The 19,205-nt window shown below is 41.9% G+C and overlaps 1 protein-coding gene and 1 long non-coding RNA gene across 10 annotated transcripts in view; both read right to left on the minus strand.

The window, feature by feature from the left end:
• Positions 1 to 16,689, minus strand: part of USP48 (ubiquitin specific peptidase 48) — an 89,712-nt gene extending 73,023 nt beyond the window's left edge. For 8 of the 9 annotated variants that reach the window (XM_053208598.1, XM_053208597.1, XM_053208592.1 and 5 more), the window contains exon 1: positions 16,170 to 16,388. In XM_053208598.1, the coding sequence (XP_053064573.1) occupies positions 16,170 to 16,303 (134 nt within the window). In that variant the 5' untranslated portion in view covers positions 16,304 to 16,388. Of the gene's footprint in view, positions 1 to 16,169; positions 16,389 to 16,674 lie in introns of those variants that run through there. The other variant, XM_053208601.1, reaches the window with a different exon arrangement.
• The window catches only part of LOC128312894 (uncharacterized), a 112,208-nt gene that overhangs the window by 74,584 nt on the left and 18,419 nt on the right, over positions 1 to 19,205 (minus strand). The gene's annotated exons all lie outside the window — the stretch shown is intronic.

Consider the following 19,205-nt stretch of genomic DNA (forward strand, 5'->3'; position numbering starts at 1 on the left):
ACATCATCAAAGATATGAGCATATGAAAAGATGTTCCACATCATATGTCATCAGGGACATGCAAATTAAAACCACAATGAAATACCACCACACACTTATTAGAATAGCCAAAATCCAGAACTCTGATAATAACAAATGATGGTGAGACTGGAGCAACAGGAACTCTCGTTGCTGGTGGGAATTCAAAGTGGTTACAGCCACTTTGGAAGACAGTCTGGTGTTTTGTTTTACAAAATTAAACATACTCTTATACCATACAACAATCATGCTCATTGGGCTCCTAAGCATGTATCCAAAGCAGCTGAAAACTTGTCCACACAAAACCCTGCACACAAATGTTTACAAAGAAGCTATGCACTTATTTGCCAAAACCTGGAAGCAACTAAGGAGTCCTTAAGTAGGTAATAAATAGTTGATAAAGGATAAGTAGGTGATAAAGAACGGATAAACCATACATGGTATATCCAAACATGAAATATTATACAGCACTAAAAAGAAATGAGCTACCAAGTGATGAAAAGAGCTTAAATACATACTACTAATCAAAAGAAGCCAATGTGTGGGGAGCTTGGGTGGCTCAGTGGGTCAAGTATCTGACTTTGGCTCAGGTCATGATCTCATGGTTCCCGAGTTCGAGCCCCACATCGGGCTCTGCGCTGACAGCTCAGAGCCTGGAGCCTGCTTTCAGATTCTGTGTCTCCCTGTCTCTCTGCCCCTCCCCCACTCACACTCTGTCTCTCTCTCTCAAAAATAAACACTAAAAAATTTTTAAAAAAGAAGCCAATATGAAAAGGCCATGTACGATTTCTAATTATATTACATTTTGAAAAAGACAAAACTATGGAAATAGTAAAAAGTATAGTTGGGGGGGGATGTTAGGAGGGGTGGAAGGATGAATAGGCAGGGCAGAGGATTTTTAACCAGTGAATTATTCCATATGATACTATAATGGTGAATATGTCATTATACATTTGTCCAAACCCACAGAATCCAAACTCTAATGTAAACTATAAACATTATGATGGTTACCAGAAAGGAGGGAAGGGGGGTGGGGGGATGCGTTGAATGGGTGATAGGGATTAAGGAGCACACTTGTTTCGCTATATTATACACCTGAAACGAATATTACACTAAATGGGATTTAAATTAAAACTTAAAACAAAACAAAAAAAAAAAAAAAAAAGGGCACCTGACTGGTCATCGGGTAAGAGCATGTGACTCTTGATCTTGGGGTCATGAGTTCCAGCCTCACTTTGAGCACAGAGGTTACTATACATAAATAATAACCTCTTAGGAGAAAAAGAACATCAACCTAAATTAAAAACAAAAAACAAACTATAGATACTGGATGATAATGATGTGTGAATGGAGACTGTTAACAGATGTAATCCTCTGGTGGGGGGTGCGAGAGTGGGAAAGGCTATGCATATGTGGGCTCAGAGGTACATGGGAAACCTCCAGATTTGTACTCAATTTTGCTGTGACCCTAAAGCTACTCCATAAAATAAATTCTAGGGGGCACCTGACTGGCTCAGTGGGCGGAGCAGGTGTCTCTTCATCTTGGGGTAAGATCTTGAGTTCAAGCCCCACATTGGGCTTGGAGCCTACTTAAAAAAACAAACTAAAAAACAAGTAGCAGCACCCAAATATAAAATCTAAAAATGAAATCTACTGAAAAAAGTCTAAATGAACAGGACCTTTCAATGTATATAATTTTACCTCAATTTTTTAAAGCTTTTGACTTCTCAAAAACAAAACCAACCAGGAAGCTTTTAACTACTGACATAGAAACGTCTACAGGTATAAAACAACAGTGTATGGGAATGGGGTGCCTGGGTGGCTCAGTTGGTTCAGCACCAGACTCTTGATTTCGGCTCAGGTTATGATCTCTGACAGAGCAGAGCCTGCTTGGGATTCTGTCTCCATGTCTCTCTCTCTCACAAAATAAACAAACATTAAAAACAAAACTAAACAAAACACTGTATGCAGTATGCAACACTGTGTCAGAAAGGGGAGGAATAAGAAAATGTGCTTGCAGAAAGTAATAAAAGTTGTTCCTTGGGTGCCAGGGTGACTCAATCAGTTAAAAGTCAGACTCAGGGGCGCCTGAGTGGCTCAGTCGGTTAAGCGTCCGACTTCAACTCAGGTCACGATCTCGCGGTCCGTGAGTTCGAGCCCCGCGTCGGGCTCTGGGCTGATGGCTCAGAGCCTGGAGCCTGCTTCCAATTCTGTGTCTCCCTCTCTCTCTGCCCCTCCCCCGTTCATGCTCTGTCTCTCTCTGTCTCAAAAAATAAATAAATAAACGTTAAAAAAAAAATTTAAAAAAAAAGTCAGACTCAGACTTTCAGCTCAGGTCATGATCTCACCATTGTGATTTCGAGCCCTGTGTTGGGCGCTCAGCGTGGAGCCTGCTTAAGATTCTCTCCCTCTCTCTCTCTCAGTGCACCCCCGCCCCTCGTATGCATGGGCATCATCTTGAGGTTCATGGGTGGTTGCTGGATTTAAGCCCTGTGTGGAGCTAACAGCCTGCCTGGAATTCTCTCGGCCCCTCCCCTGCTCCACCTCACAGGCTCTCTCTCAAAATAAACTTAGAATAGAAAAGAGGTGCCTGGTGGTGTGACTCAGGTCATGATCTCATGAAGATCCATGGGTTGGAGCCCGCGTTGGGCTCTGTGCTGACAACTCAGAGCCTAGAGCCTGCCTTGGATTCTGTCTCTGTCTCTCTCTGCCACTCCCCTGTTTGTGCTGTCTCTCTCTCTCTCTTTCAAATATAAACATTAAAAAAATTAAACAGAAAAAAAGCATAGGGGTTCCTGGGTGCTCTCTCAGTTAAGCATCCTACTTAATTCAGCTCAGGTCCTGATCCCGCCATTCGTGAGTTCAAGCCTCGCATCGGGCTCTGTGCTAACAGCTCAGAGCCTGGAGCCTGTTTCAAATTCTATGTCTCCTTCTCTCTGCCCTTCCCCAGCTGGCACTCTGTCTCTCTCTCTCAAAAATAAATAATAAACATTCAAAAAAAAATTTTTTAAAGAATATAAAAGTTGTTTTTACAGAGGATGTGAAAGAAATGGGAGCAGAGGTGGGAATACATGTTCTCAATGCATACTTTTTAAAAATAATTTTCATATATGTATATATATATACATACACACATACAAATAAAAACAAAAATCATTTCCCTATTTAAAACATATAACTATCAACTCTTCACCCTTAACTATTTAAGTTTTCATTGAAAAGGAAACTTGTTGGGGCACCTGGGTGGCTCAGTCAGTTAAGCGTCCGGCTTCAGCTCAGGTCATGATCCCATGGTCTGTGGGTTTGAGCCCCGCATCGAGCTCTGTACTGACAGCTCAAGAGCCTGGAACCTGCTTTGGATTCTGTGTCTCCCTCTCTCTCTGCCCCTCCCCAACTCATGCTCTCTCTCTCTCTCTCTCAAAAATAAATAAACATTAAAAAAAAATTTTTTTTAGGGGAGCCTGGGTGGCTCAGTCGGTTAAGCGGCTGACTTTGGCTCAGGTCATGATCTTGCGGTCCGCGAGTTCAAACCCCGCATCGGGCTCTGTGCTGACAGCTCAGAGCCTGGAGCCTGGTTCAGATTCTGTGTCTCCCTCTTGCTCTGCCCCTCCCCCGTTCATGCTCTGTCTCTCTGTCTCAAAAAGAAATAAACGTAAAAAAAAAAATTTTTTTTTAAATTTTTTTTAAAGAAAAGGAAACTTGTTAAGTTACTAAAGAACCTATTTTCCTGAAGAAGTGAACATAAAGGAGAAACAAGATGATCTGAACTCTAGGTTCTAGTCATTGAAAATTCTAGTGTTTTTCTTCATAACTTCATTGTATCAAGGTCTCAGGTATTAGATATGCAAGATATAATCAGACATAAAAACAAAACAGCCACAAACAGGTCCCTTAACATGTATGCTCCCCTTCCCTTCTCCTAGGATTTCTGCCAAAGTTTTACGCAAAAGAAGTATGAGAAGCAGCTGACAAAGTCAATAAAATTAAACACCAAACTTGTTAAATATCATGGATGGACGCCATCGTAAAGTGTTGGCAATCCTTTAGTTTATTGGACATTTAAAAAATGTTAAGTACATATTTTTAAGCTGAAGAATCCAATCAACCTTTGAGGTTCTGCCGCCTAGCAAAAGTGAAATATCTTCCTTTTTCCAAACCTCAAGTTATGCCCCATTAAGTCCAGATTCAAAACCTGCAGCTCATAAAAATGATCAATATATCCAACTCTTGTAATTAGCATATTAAATCACCTGGCCTGAAATTCACATTTCTATTAGAGAAAGGGATTAACCAAGCAAAAAGGATTTAAAAAGTGAGCCTACTGGGAAATACGTGAATCCTTTCTAATAGGATATCCACCAAATTGGTATTAAAGGAAAGATGTTGGGAGGTAGGAGGGAGGTGCTAACTAGCAAGTCAAAAGTCTTTCCCTGTGTGGATAGGCTTATTTAAGACTTGGAATTTTTTTCTTTTTCCCTCCTACAGTGGAACTCAGTTCTCCAAGGAGGAGGATTTGAAACATTTCTCAAGCTTTATACGATTTGGGAAATAATGGCTTCATGCTTAAATAAAATACCTTCCAACTTCACTCATAAAAGATACCATCATTCACTGATAAAACTGGCAAAAATTTTTTAAATTTCATACTCAGTTGATGTCAAGGACACAGAGACACGGATTTCACGTATTGTACAGACAGCGGGAGCAAATCTTGCAATAATAATGTATTTCAAAAGCCTTAAGAATGTTCGTGTAAAGTTTACAACTTTTTTCTAAGAAAATAATCAAAAAGGTAGATAATAATTATTTACAAGGATGCTCAGAAGGAGCACAACAAAAAAAGACCTGAACAAAAGAAGAAGGGGTGGGGGAGGCCAGTAAAAGGCAGGCAGGCAGGCAGACAAATGCCCAATAGGAAAATAGTTCAATACTTTGGGGCATGTAAAATGGAATATGATGCAGTGATTAGAAATTAGTACTTTTATAAACTCTGTAACATCCTGTGGATACATTCTTAGTACTAACTTAAAAAATACCTTTCCAGGGGCGCCTGGGTGGCTCACTCGGTTAAGCAGCAGACTTCAGCTCAGGTCATGATCTCACGGTCCGTGAGTTCAAGCCCCGCGTCAGGCTCTGGGCTGACAGCTCAGAGCCTGGAGCCTGTTTCAGATTCTGTGTCTCCCTCTCTCTGACCCTCCCCTGTTCATGCTGTCTCTCCCTGTCTCAAAAATAAATAAAATGTTAAAAAATAAGAATAAAAAAAAATACCTTTCCAAATGCACATACAACATAAAGGTATTTTTTTATGTGCATGTAAAAAAATCAGAAGGAATTATACAAAAATATTACAACCTGTTGTCTGAGGGGTTAGCTTTTATTTTTGATGACTTCATCAAGTCACCAGCGAGCTCAGACTCCTTAGAAGCCTAATGTCACTACATTCCACTTTAGCTCATCAGTAGTCAAATTGGAGTGCACATAGGAGAATATATAATAAATATAATAAATAAAGCCACAAGAAAAACATCTTGTGCCATCTTGGAATCTAAATTTCAATTAGTTTTATTACACAAAGTTGAAAGAGTGTTGTTTTTTTTTTAATATTACACAGGAAAGAATTTTAGATCAAATAGGAATTTTTCTTTTATTCATTTCTTTGTAAGATTGTCCCAAATATAAGAATAACTTTTTCTTAATAATTAGATCATTGCCTTGGAAGCCAAGAAAGACATGAGGTACAGAGGATTTTTAAAGGAAAGCCCCATTTAGCTAATTTTTATTTCCCCCCCATGTATGTCCTCTCTCTCCCTCTCTCCTTCTCTCCCTCCCCCCCCCTTCTAAACCTTCTTCTATCATCAAAGCTATTTACCACTGACAGTTATTCAACTCTCTTCTACATTGCCAAGGTCACAAAAACAGGAAACCCTTAAATTCTTCCAGGCCCTTACTTCCCTAATCACAAGAATAAAATAAGTTATCAACGCCATGTGGACCTAGATCTCATTCTGAAAGACAACAGAAGACAGCTTGTAGAGGATAGTAAAGATAATACCTTTAGGACCTAAGGGAAGGTGAAGAGTTCTTAAACCAAATACACACAAGAAAGTAACAACCATAAAGAAAAATATTGATAAACTGGGCTATGATGAAATTAGTGCTTCTGTTCATTAAAAAATACTACTGACAGTAAAAAGTAGGTGCACCTGGGTGGCTCGGTCATTAGAGCATGTGACTTTTGATCTCAGGGTTTTAAGTTCAAGACCCCGGTTGGGGACAGAGATTACTTAAAAATAAAATCTTAAAACAAACAAACAAAACAAAGTAAGGCCACCTGGCTGGGTCAGTGGTGGACTTCCGACTTTGGCTCAGGTCATGATCTCATGGTTCATGAGTCTGAGCCCTGCATCAGGCTCTGCTGTCGGTGCAGACCGGCTTTGGATCCTCTGTTCCCTTCTTTCTGGCCCCCCTTCCCTACTTGCGCGCTCTCTCTCGCTGTCTCTCAAAAATAAACATTTCTGAAAAATGAAAAGATTTTTTTTTTAAAGTGTAAAAAGGCAAGAGTGGAAGATTTTTGCTATATATTCAAAGCTTTCTTTAAAGTGTTTTCTACACTCAACATAGGACTCAAACTCAGGACCCTGAGGTCAAGAGTTGCATGCTCCTCTGTGCCAGCCAGACACACCCCAACAAAGCTTTATTTTATCCAAAATAAAGAACTACAAATCAACACAATAACCAAATAGAAAAATGGGGCCTGGGTGTCTGGCTGGCTCAGTCGATCTGTCTCTCCCTCTCTCTGCCCCTTGCCAGGTCTCTCCCTCTCACAAAATAAATAAACTTTATTTTTTAAATTTTTTAAAATGTTTATTTATTCTTGAGAGAGAGACAGAGCATGAGCATAAGCAGGGGAGGGGCAGAGAGAGAGGGGGAGACAGAATCGGAAGCAGGCTCCAGGCTCTGAGCTATCAGCACAGAACCCAACAGGAGACTCGAACTCACAAACTGTGAGATCGTGACCTGAGTGGGAAGTCGGATGCTTAACCAAGTGAGCCACCCAGGCACCCCTAAAATTAACTTTAAAAAAGTAAACTAAGGGCTCCTGGGTGTGGCTCACTTGTTAAGCACCAGACTTCAGCTCAGGCTAAACTCCATTTGGGAGTTCAAGAGCTCGAGTCCCACATTGAGTGAGCTCGAGCCCCACTTTGGGTGAGCTTCTGTCCCACTTCAGGTAAAACACAAGCCCCGCTTCTCTCTCTCAATGAATCAAAAAATAAAATAAAACCACAGTTCGATGTCATGACACATCCATCATAATGGCTAAAATTAAAATGATTATGGTGAGGATATATAGCAAATGAATTCTCTCACAGAGCACTCATGAGAATAGAATGTGGTATGACCATTTTGGAAAACAGTCTCTGGCATCATCTAATAAGGTAAATAAACTTCTATGACCCAGCAAGTCCTTTTATCAAAAATGTATACATAAAGGGGCACCTGGGTGGCTCAATGATTGAAGCTCCAACTTCAGCTCAGGTCATGACCTCACAGTTCATGGGTTTGAGCCCCACATCGAGCTCGCTGCTGTCAGCAAGGAGCCCGCTTTGAATCCTCTGCCCGCCTCTTTCTGCACCTCCCGTGCTCACACACTCTCAATAAATAAATAATATATATATATATACACACATACACACACACACACACACACACACATATATGAAAAAAAAAGCGTATGTATGGCACCAAATGATACATACAAAAGTTTTCACTGCAGCTTTGTTCATAACAGCCAAATACTGGAAAAATTCCAAATGACCATTAGCAGCAGAAAGGATAAAGTATATTGCAACACAATGAAATACTGCACATTAAAAATGAACACACTACCATTACCCAGAATGTGGACAAATCACACAATGCTGAACAAAAGAAGCCAGACACAAAAAGAACTACAAGGTATAACTAATTATATACAAAGTTCAAAATAGGCAAAACAATCTGCCGTGTCCAAAGTAAGGGCAGTGCTTGGTTACTTTTAAGGAGCAGGAAGAGGCTAGTGACCAATTAAGAGGCAGCAAATGAAACATGGGTGCGTTCTGGAATGCTAGTAACATTTTAATATTGGTGGCAGATACATAGGTATGTTCCCTTTGTGGTAATTCATCCTGTGTAATTTTTAGGATTTGTGTACTTTCCTGTATGTAAAAAAATAAATTTTAATTGAAAAAGAACACTAGAAAAATTCTAAGAGTAATTAAGAAGGATTCACCCTATCAGGTATTTTTTAATTGTTACCCAGTAAGTGGAACGGCGATCCTAAGAGATACAATGAATCAAATCATTAGAACCGGGATGAGAAATAAATCCAAGTATACCCAATAATTTGTCATATAATAAAGGTAGCCTTTTGAACTCGTGGAGGAAAAGACTAGATTACTCAATAAATGGTTTGAAAAAGTTGAGTAGCCATTTGGTAAAAAGTAAAATTAAGATGGATCCTTATCTCACTCCCTCAATCAAATGAAACTGAAGAGGACAAAGGATGAATACAAAAAAAAAAAAAAAAGACTGAATACAAAAAAAAAAAAGACTGGATACATAAAATGAGACCATCAGTACTAAAACAAAACACGGGTGAATATTTCTACAATACTGGAATTGGGAAATCCAGAAGCCATAGATAAGCATTGATAATATGACCACATAAAAACATCATGAGTTTGAATGTACCAAAAGAGAAACAAAACCCACAAAGTCAAAAAAAAAAAAAAAAAAAAATTGGGGGCAAAGTATCTTCAGCAGAAATACTCAAAAAGCTCTTGAAAATCAGTAAATGATCAACAATCCAGAACACCCATATATAACAAGATGCCCAAAGCCACTAGCAAAAAAAAAAAAAAAAAAAAGGCATATGAAAACAAGATGGTATTTTTCACTAATGACGTTGATGTTTGAAATAAGAATGCCTATTCCCAGGGTGAAATAGGGTGAATACAGGATGCAGTATTAAATAGTATGAACTTTTACCACCAATCAAAATTTTAAATGGTCATCATGCCCTTTACCTCAGCAGTTTCTCAACTTGCAACCTAAGTGAAAACACTCACTCAACCCAGATACATATAGAGGGATGTTTACAGAAGCAGGATCTATACAGCAGCAAAACCCAGAAACCCAAAGGTCCATCAGGAGGCAAATGGCTAAATTATAACACATCTACCTCTACACAATGAAGTATCACATAGCTATTAAAAAGAATAAGGTAAGTTTTCTAGATGCACTAATATGGGAAAAGGTACATTATCAAATAAAAATAACTGGCAAAAAGTATGCAGTGGGACATTACTCCCCTTTTAAAAAATTTTTTGATTTATTTTTATTTTAGAAAGAGCTAGGGAGGGAAATAAATAAATAATTAATAAATAAATAAATAAATAGTGAGCTAGGGAGGAAGGGAGGGGCAGAGCAAGGGAGAGACTCTTAAGCAGGTTCTGCCCCCAACACCCAGCACTGAACAGGAGGCAGGGCTAGATCACAAGACCCTGAAATCTTGACCTTATCAGAAACCAAGACTTGGATGCTTAACCAACTGAGCCACCCAGGAGCTGCTCCCTTTTTCTTCTGAAATAACAATCATGCTGTTTGATTATATTCTGCCTCACCTGTGAAATATATGGCACATGAGGGGTGCCTGGGTGGCTCAGGTTAAGAGTCCGACTCTTGATTTTGGTTCGGGTCAAGGTCTCTCAAGATCTCAGGGTTCACATCAGGGCTCTGTGCTGGCAGTGCGGAGCCTGCTTGAGATTCTCTCTCCCTCTCTCTGCCCTTCCCCACTGAGTCTCTCTCTCTCCAAAATAAATAAATAAAAACTTTAAATTCCCAATGTTTATAGCAGTACTATCAACAATAGCCAAAGTATGGAAAGAGCCCAAATGTCCATCGACAGATAAATGGATAAAGATGTGGTATATATATGTGGTATACACGCACGCATGCACTCACTGGAGTACTGCTCGGCAATCAGAAAGAATGAAATCTTGCCATTTCCAACAACCTGGATAGAACTCTAGTTCCCTCTAGGGTATTATGCTAAGCAAAATTAGTCAGAAAAAGACAAATCTAGGACTTCACTCATATGTGGAATTTAAGATTCAAAACAGATGAACATAAGGGAAGGGAAACAAAAATAAAAACAGGGAGGGGGACAAAACACAAGAGACTCTTGAATATAGAGAACAAACAGAGGGTTGCTGGAGGAAGGATGGGCTAAACGGGCAAAAGGCATTAAGGAAAACATTTGGTGGGATGGGCACTGGGTGTTAGAGGGGATGAATCACTGGAATCTATTCCCGAAATCATTGGTGCACTATATGCTAACTTGGATATAAAGTTAAAAATTAATTAACTAAAAATAAATTAAAAAAAAAACTTTAAAAATTTATAAAACATATGGCACATGAAGAAAGGAACTTCACCTTCTGGGGCTTTATCCCAGAGCCTCTCTAGAATACTACACCAAGCTCACATAGTAGATACCAAAAACATCTGTCGAATGAAAGAATGAATATTACCCCAGCAAGGCACAGAACAGGTACTCAATAAGTATTTACCATGTTTAAATATACGTATCATATTTTAAAAATATGCAGAAAGAGAAAAAGAGGATATGTATACAACGTTAATGGTGGGGAGCTATGAGCCTGAAATTAAGGAGGAGCTGAGCTTTCACACAAAAACTGGGTAAGGATTAAGTGTTCTGAGTGTTCAAGGGCTAGACAGCAGAAATATGCAAAACAATGAACAAGAATAGACAAGGACACGTGTTTCATGGAACACAGACACCTATTTAAACCAACAACTTACAGGGGCACCAGGCTGCTTGGTTGGAGGAACATGTAACTCTTACTCGGAGTTGTGAGTTTGAGCGCCATGTTGGGTATAGAGATTACTGACAAATAAAACCTTTGTTTTTGGACTAGAGCTATGAGAAGTCATCGAAATGTTTTTGAAACTGGCATGATACTGACTTACTAGAATGCTTTAATTTTATAACAGTCATCAGTACTGTTTCTCTAAGGAGAACAGAGTGGACACTGTACTTCTATATACACAGCTAGAAGTATAAACTAGTCCAGACTGAAAATCCATATCAAAATTTTAACTGTTACACACACACACACAAATTAACACACACACACAAATTAACACACAAGACCTATCAGATCAAAAAGTATGATTAACATTGTGTTAGTGAATGGTGTGAGGAAACGAGACATTCTTACACAGGACTATAAAGTGGAACCATCATTCTGATGGGCAATTTAGCAATATGGATCACAATGAAAAATCCACAGCTCCTACCCAACCAATTTACTGCAAGGAACTTAACTATCACCCTCATTGTTAGCAAAACCTCTGCTTGTAAGAATTAAGACACAGTATTTTCAGAAATCTGTGGATATAGGATTTACTATAGATTGCTTTCATCTGTGATTGTACTAAGCAGTTTCAGAAATGTAAATAAAAGTCTTGATTCACCTAGTCTTTGAGTAGATCTAAACCCTGCTTCAGCTCTGGAATCTCCTCTAACAATCGTGTAAAGTACTTAAAAAAAAAAAAAAAAAGTATATTGATGGGGCACCCAGGTGACTCAACTGGTAAAGAAAGCATCCCACTCTATATTTTGGCTCAGGTCGTGATCTCAGGGTTGTGAGCCTAACAGGATGGAGCTTGCTTGTGATTCTCTCTCCCTCTCACTCTGCCCCTGCTCATTTGTTTTCTCTCTTTAAATAAACATTTAAAGAAAGGATATTGATACCATTAGTTTAATCCTTTAAAATATTCTTGCTAAGGGGCGCCTGGGTGGCTCAGTCGGTTAAGTGTCGGACTTCAGTTCAGGTCAGGATCTTGCAGTCCGTGAGTTCGAGCCCCGCGTCAGGCTCTGGGCTGATGGCTCAGAGCCTGGAGCCTGCTTCCGATTCTGTGTCTCCCTCTCTCTCTGTCCCTCCCCCATTCATGCTCTGTCTCTCTCTGTCTCAAAAATAAATTAAAATAAAATAAAATAAATAAAATATTCTTGCTAAGAGTCCGAAGAAACGCTTAAATAAAAGGAGAAAATGGGAGCACCTGCATAGCTCAGTTGGTTTAAGTGTTGTACTCTTGATTTCGGCTTAGGTCATGGTCTTGCAGTTTGTGGGTTCGAGCCCCACGTCAGGCCCTGTGCTGAGGTGTAGAGCCTACCAGGGATCTTCTCTCTTTCTGTGCCCCTCCCCCAGCTCATGCTCTCTCAAAATAAATGAACTTTAAAGAAGGAAAGAAAAAAAGGAGACACGTAGTGGAAAAGAAACTTTTGATATTTATATAAAAAATGCTTGGACCTCAAATTATACATGGTCTCAAAAGCACAAGCAGAGAAAGAAAGAAAAGAAAAGAAAAGAAAAGAAAAGAAAAGAAAAGAAAAGAAAGAACTGGACTGCATCAATATTGCTTTTGCACTACAAATAACATCAAAAATGTGAAAACCCAGAGAAATGAGAAAATTTTTGCCAATATAAGGGATGTGTATCCAATAAAGAACTCTTCCAACTCAATAATAAAAAAATACATAACCCAATTTTAAAATGGGCAAAGGACTCGAATAGACATTTCTCCAAAGATACAGGAATGGCCAAGAAGCACATGAAAAGAAGCTCAACCTTAGTCATCACGGAAATGCAAATCAAAACTACAGGGATACCATTTATACCTACTAGGATGACTGTGAAGAAAAAAAGACAACCAAACACAAGAGTTAAGGACGTGGAGAAATCTTCATCTAAACCATGAATATGTAAAATACCACAGCCACTTTGGAAAATAATTTGTCAGCTCCTCAAAATGTTAAACAGGGTTTTATGACCCAGCAATTCCACTCCTACATATATACCCAAGAAAAAAGAATACAACTGCACCAAAACCCTACACAAACGTTCTTGGCAGCAGCCAAAAAGTAGAAACCCAAATGTCTGTCAGCTGATGAACGGATATATAAGTATGTAGTACATATAAAATGGAATATTATTCAGTAACAAAAAAAAGAAAAATGGCCAACAAACATGGAAAAAGATGTTCAATTCATTGGTCATTACAAACAGGCAAACCAAAAGTACCAGATGCCACTTCAAACACACTAGGATGGCATAAAAACAAACAGAAAACAGCAAGTGTTGACAAGCATGGAAAGAAACTGAAACCCCCCTACATTCCTGGTGGGAACGTAAAATGAACAGCACAGCAGCTGTAGAAAACTGTGGCGGTTCCTCAGGGAGCTAAACGTAATTACCATGACCCAGCAATTTCACTCCTAGGTATACACTCAAAAGCACGTATTCTAACAAAAACCTGTACCCAAATGTTCATGGCAGCACTATTCCTAACAGCCAAAAAGTGGATAGAACAAAAATGTTTATCAAGTTAACTACGCTAGGTGAAGTGATGGATGTGTGAACTACCTTGATCTTGGTAATCATCCCACCATGTTTATCAAATCATCACGTTGTAAACTTCAAATACAGGTTATTCTATTTGTCAATTATTTGTCAATAAGGTCGGGGGGAAATTTTCTAAGGTCATCAACTGACGGATAAACAATATGATATATCCAAACAAAGGAATATTATTCAGCCCACAAAAAGGAATAACGTACTGATATACGCTACAACATGGAAGACACTGAAAAACATACTATCTGAAAGCCACACAAAAAAAGGCCACATACTGTCTGATTCCATTTACATGAAATATTTAGAAGAGACACCTACAAGACAGGAAGTTCAGTGGTTGCCAGAAGGTGGCATGAAGGGGAAACGGGAAGTGACTGTTTAAAGGATATGGAGTCTCCTTTTAAGGTAACAGAAAAAGCTGGGGGCACCTGGCAGGCTCAGTAGGTAGAGCACGTGACTCAATCACTGGGGTTTTGAGTTCAAGCCCCACATTGAGGGTAGAGCCTACTTTAAAAATTAAAATTAAAAAAGGCAGGGGCAGGGGACACGCGGGGGGACTCCTGGGTGGCTCATTCAGTTAAGCCTCTCTTTGATTCAGGAACTAGACAATGGTGATGGTTGTACAACTTAATTGTATACTATTTTTTTTTTTAATGTTTACTTATTTTTGAAAGAGAGCACACGTGGGGAGGTAGTGGGAGGGAAGAGGCAGATAGAGAGGGAAACAGAGGATCGGAAGCCAGCTCTTGGTGGCTGCAGAGAGCCCGATGCTGGTCTCAAAATCACAAACTGTGAGATCATGCCCTGAGCCAAATGCTTAATCAACTGGGCTACCCAGGGACCCCTGTATACTTTAAAAGAATACATTTTGTTGTCTTTTGCACACTTTTTAAAATGAAATACTGACACATGCTACAACGTGATGACCCTTGAAAACTACACTAAGTCAAAGGAGTCAGTCACAAAGTCCACATATTTTGTGGTTCTATTCACATGACATGTCCAAGACAGGCAAATTTAAAAGCAGAAAAGTTGATGGGTGGTTGCCTGGAGCTTGGGTGGTGGGTGATGTACAGAGGACTGAGTGCCAATCCAATGGCTAAAGGGCTAGGTGGGAGGTGGGCAAAATGTTCTAAAGTCAAGACTGTGGGCATTGCTAAACAGCCCTGAATATACAGAAACCACTGAATAGTACATTTTAAATAGGTGAATCATACAATATGTGAATTATATCTCGATGCTTTAAAAAAAAAAAAAAAACACCTGTTTGGATATAAACCTTGCAATTGCAACTTAAAAAGAACTTTTTTAATGTTTTTGAGAGAGAGAGAGAGAGAGAGAGAGAGAGAGCGCGCGCGCGCGCACGAGTGGGGGAGGGGCAGAGAGAGGCAGACACAGAATCAGAAGCAGGCTCCAGGCTCCGAGCTGTCAGCAAAGAGCTGGGTGCAGGGCTTGAACTCAGGAACTTAATGGACTGAGCCACCCAGGCTACCTGCAACTTAAAACTCTTAGGACATTCCCCTTATAAGGATCGCAGTCAATTTCTACTCCCTAATTTGCGTTAAAATCAGAATTCTAACAGTGATAGAGTGGTGGTTTTTTGTTTTTTTGCTTCTCTAGAATCTAATTATTTTGGGAAACTAACTGAAGCTTAATAAATTCTGTTATACACAGCCTCTGTCATTCCAGGGCTTACTGTTGGGAGTCAGATGTCCCCTCCTTGCAAGCCAGATGCCCTAGAACTTGGAATTATTCGTTAGCCTTATGGAAGCTCCCTAACCTGAATCACTTCTCAACCTAGGCTTAAATTCCAAAGTGAGACCTTGACTTCCATTCCTTCCGGGTCCCGCCGCTTAAAAACTCCAGAAAGCCTTTACTAAATGCCTGCTGAAGTAAAGCTACTGAGCATGCCCGGTTTGGCCAACTCAATTCAACAACATTCCAGAACAAAAACTATAGTTCCCGCGTTAAAAGGTGGAAAAACAGAAGAGACAGGAACAATGCCTAAGAATTCGAACTAAAAGGAAAGGCAAGATTCAAGGGCTAAGCAGAAGCGAAGGACAGAACTTACACAGCTCACACTTCGCACTTGGTAAAGTGGTACGGTCGAAACGACCCCCCAAAAAAGGAGGGGAAAAAGCTAAAACAGATGAACGAGAGGGTAGGTCAACCGGGGGTGAAGGTGTCGATGACGTAGACTACCCATACGGTTCTCTAAATCAGCCTATCCGAAACTAATACTAAGACGACCAAGCCTTAGCGTCACCAGTAATAAAAGATATACTGTGATGAAACTCACTTCCAAGAAGTTCCCTTTCTACAATGGAAAAAGCCGAGCCGTGGCCAAGATACAACAGCCAACAACGTTTGCTAAGCTCTCAGCTCCTGCCTTCAACCATTTCCACCGCCATCTTCTAGATAAGAACCTAGAACCGTTTCTAAAGGGCTTCCAGCAGCATCACCTCCATGCAAAGCCCGGGAAGGCTGCGTTACTCAGGTCGCCCAGACGGCGTTAAGGAGGAAGCCTCCACCTTGCCCCTCTCCGCGCCTGCTAGATGCACGCAGCTGGCTGCTGTCCTCTTTCCCCCAATATGACCCCCGACCCCCGGCCCCCGGCCCGGTTTTCCGAAGTCCGAACCGGGGGCGCAAGGCCCAGTGCGCGGGCCTCACCTGCACACGCCGCGGATGCAAGGCTCCAGCCAGATGCGGTACGCGGTCTCGATGTGCTCCTGCGACACCTCCTCGGGCCGCACCGTCTCCGCCCAGCGCCAGGCCGCCTTCTCCAGCTGCAGCCGCGGGGCCATGGCCTTGGCCCGAAGAGCGCCTCCCGAGCCGAGCCGTCGCTGCTGTTGCTGCTGCCGCTGCCGCCGCCCAAATGGGCTCCGCCACCTGCCAGCAATGGGGACCAGGCGATCCCTCAGCCAGCTGGCCAGTCAATCACCTGTGCGCGCCACTGCCGCCGCGCCCGCCCGCCCGCGCCCGACCCGCACGACTAGCCGCAAAGTGCCGCCGCCGACACCCGACACCCCTCGCGCCCGCAGACGTTGGAGGTATACTCCCCGCCGCGGTGGGCGCATGCGCGTTCCCAGCAGTCTTTGCGCCACCCCGCGCCTCTAGCCCCACGGGTGGAGGAAGGGGAAGCAGCCTGTTCGAGGTAGTGTTGCCACGTCCTCACCGGCGCTGCTGGGGAAGCAGCGTCTGAGCACCTGTCCAGGGTAGCGTCCTGCGAACCACTACCCTAACAAGCTGGCACCTCGAGGGCAAAAGGCTGCCTATTCTCGCTCTCTGGTACTTCCCCTTAACCTTGAAGGAATCACGCGAGAAGCTACTCAACGCACATCATAGGGCCGCTGGACTGCGGGGTAGGACCTGAAACCAGGTCACCAAAAAAACGACGGTCGGCTCTGTAGAGGATGATTAAACTTGAGCCTGGACCGGTTCCGACTCCTTTCCCGAGCCCTCCTGACGTCACGGGATGTTCTGGGCCTTTCCTCAAGTAGAACTGGACTACATGTCCCGGCATGCATAGCGTGCTGTCACTCACTGGATGCGAGGCATGCTGGGATTTGTAGTCCTCGAGGTGGAGGGGGGCTTCGGGTGAGGTGGGCTTCGGGTGGGGTTTCTCTGGCTGGGAGGGTCTTCTGGCAGCTGGCTGACCCCCGGACTGCTGTCCTCTCTTTTAGAGGACTTAGTCCTTTTCCGAAGCTCTTCTCTAGTTCCCGGGTTTAAAAACATTTCCTTTTTACAAGTCCTGCCCCAGGATCTAAAGAGTAGCCTTATCATAATGTTTTGCAAACTGTAAAGGGCACTGTTGGAGGGAAGGTTTTGAGGACTTTACATTTGAATGAGAGCCCTCCGGGGGTCTAAGCGCTAATTTCTGACTCAGCAGTTTACCAGCTGGGTAACCTTGGACTTGATGCTTAAAGTGTGCTAGTCATTCCTTAGATAAACATTTGCTGAAAGCACGACGAAGATAAGACGTGGTCCCGGCCTTGGAGGGGGGGTTGGGGGCGGTGAGGGGAGAGCGGTAGAAACACAGAGATCCCCTTCCCAGCCTTGGAAGGTTTGCAGTACTTGGTAAAAGGCTTACTAGAAGAGGTAATTCCTAAACACATCTTAAAAAATCAGTAGAACTTAGCCAGGATAGAAAAAAGGCACCATTACAAAGGGAACCCTAAGGAGCAAAGGCACAGAAGAGAGAGACTTCTTGGTGTGAGAAAACAAATTCTGAGACAGAGGGAGGTTAGGTTAGAGGTAAGCCTTGAGAGGCAGGCCGACTTTGCCTTTATCCCAGAGATTCCTTGAAATGTTTAAAGCTGGTGAGGCATACATTGGAGATTTGCATTTGTATAGCTTTTTCAGTTTGAGTCAAGGTCAAAAGTAGAGAAACCTCTTAGAAGACTACTGAAGTAATAACAGGCCAGAGATCATGAAGGCCTAAACTGGGGCAATGTAATTGTACCAGGGGTGGGGTATAAAAGCACAGCCCGGGGGCTCCCAAACAGACCAGGTTCAACCACTTGCCACTGACAAAATCCAAAGGCAGAGCATGAGTGGCAGTAGTGGTGGTGAAACGAGAAAGGAATTTATTTCCATGAGGCCGACTCGGGGAAGACCATGGACTAGCATCTCAAAGCCTTCTCTAAAGGGCTGAAAATACGTTTACATTTATATAAGGAAAATGAGAGACTACGGTCGTTAGGTACTAGCAGGTAAGCAGCGAAGGTCAGGTCAGTCTTCCTCAATCACTCCTGGTCTGGCTGGCCCAGGGCAGTCCTTGTTGCTTCAGGGGGTGCTTTTGGCTCACATGGGGGGGGGGGGTGCTTTGCCTGCAGGGTCTTTTGCCAGAATTAGGAGATAAGCTGGAAAGAACTTAATCAATTAGAAAGTACATAATGTGGTCAAAATGGAGGTTGTCCTGTTTCATAATAGATAACCGCCTGAGGAGACAAATTTGAAAGATACCTAGGATGTGGAATTGCTACAACTTGATGATGTTGGTCTAACCAGTGTCTATGCACCTGTTATTTGACCTTCAAGTTTGGGTCGTAGCCCTTTCCTTGGTGCTTACAGCTCCCTGTGCCACCCATTGTCTCACTTAGCAAATGATGAAATTGTATTATTCACCAGGCTGTCACTGCTATATGCCAGTTTTCTTTTTTTTTAATTAAAAAAATTTTTTTTAATGTTTATTTATTTTTGAGACAGAGAGAGACAGAGCATGAATGGGGGAGGGTCAGAGACAGAGGGAGACACAGAATCCGAAGCAGGCTCCAGGCTCTGAGCTGTCAGCACAGAGCCCGACATGGGGCTCGAACTCATGGACCGTGAGATCATGACCTGAGCCGAAGTCGGACACTCAACCGACTGAGCCACCCAGGTGCCCCTATATGCCAGTTTTCAAACCTGGGTAATAGTTTCTACCAAGTGAGATAGGGACTACAGAAGGAGCAAGTTTAGAAGGGAGATGATTTCAATTTTTAAAATACAGTAGACCCTTGAACTATGTGCTGTACCTTGACCCCCAGCAGCGTGGAAAGTCTGGGTATAATTCTTGACTGCCCAAAAACTTAGCTACTGATAGCTTGCTGTTGAGCAGGAGCCTTATTGATAAGTCCATGAACACATTTTGTATGTTTTATGTATTATAGACTGTATTCTTAAAGCAAGCTAAAGAAAATGTTACTAAGAAAATCATAAAGAAGA

Source organism: Acinonyx jubatus, chromosome C1 (assembly GCF_027475565.1).
Source record: "Acinonyx jubatus isolate Ajub_Pintada_27869175 chromosome C1, VMU_Ajub_asm_v1.0, whole genome shotgun sequence".
In the NCBI taxonomy this organism is placed as follows: domain Eukaryota; kingdom Metazoa; phylum Chordata; class Mammalia; order Carnivora; family Felidae; genus Acinonyx; species Acinonyx jubatus.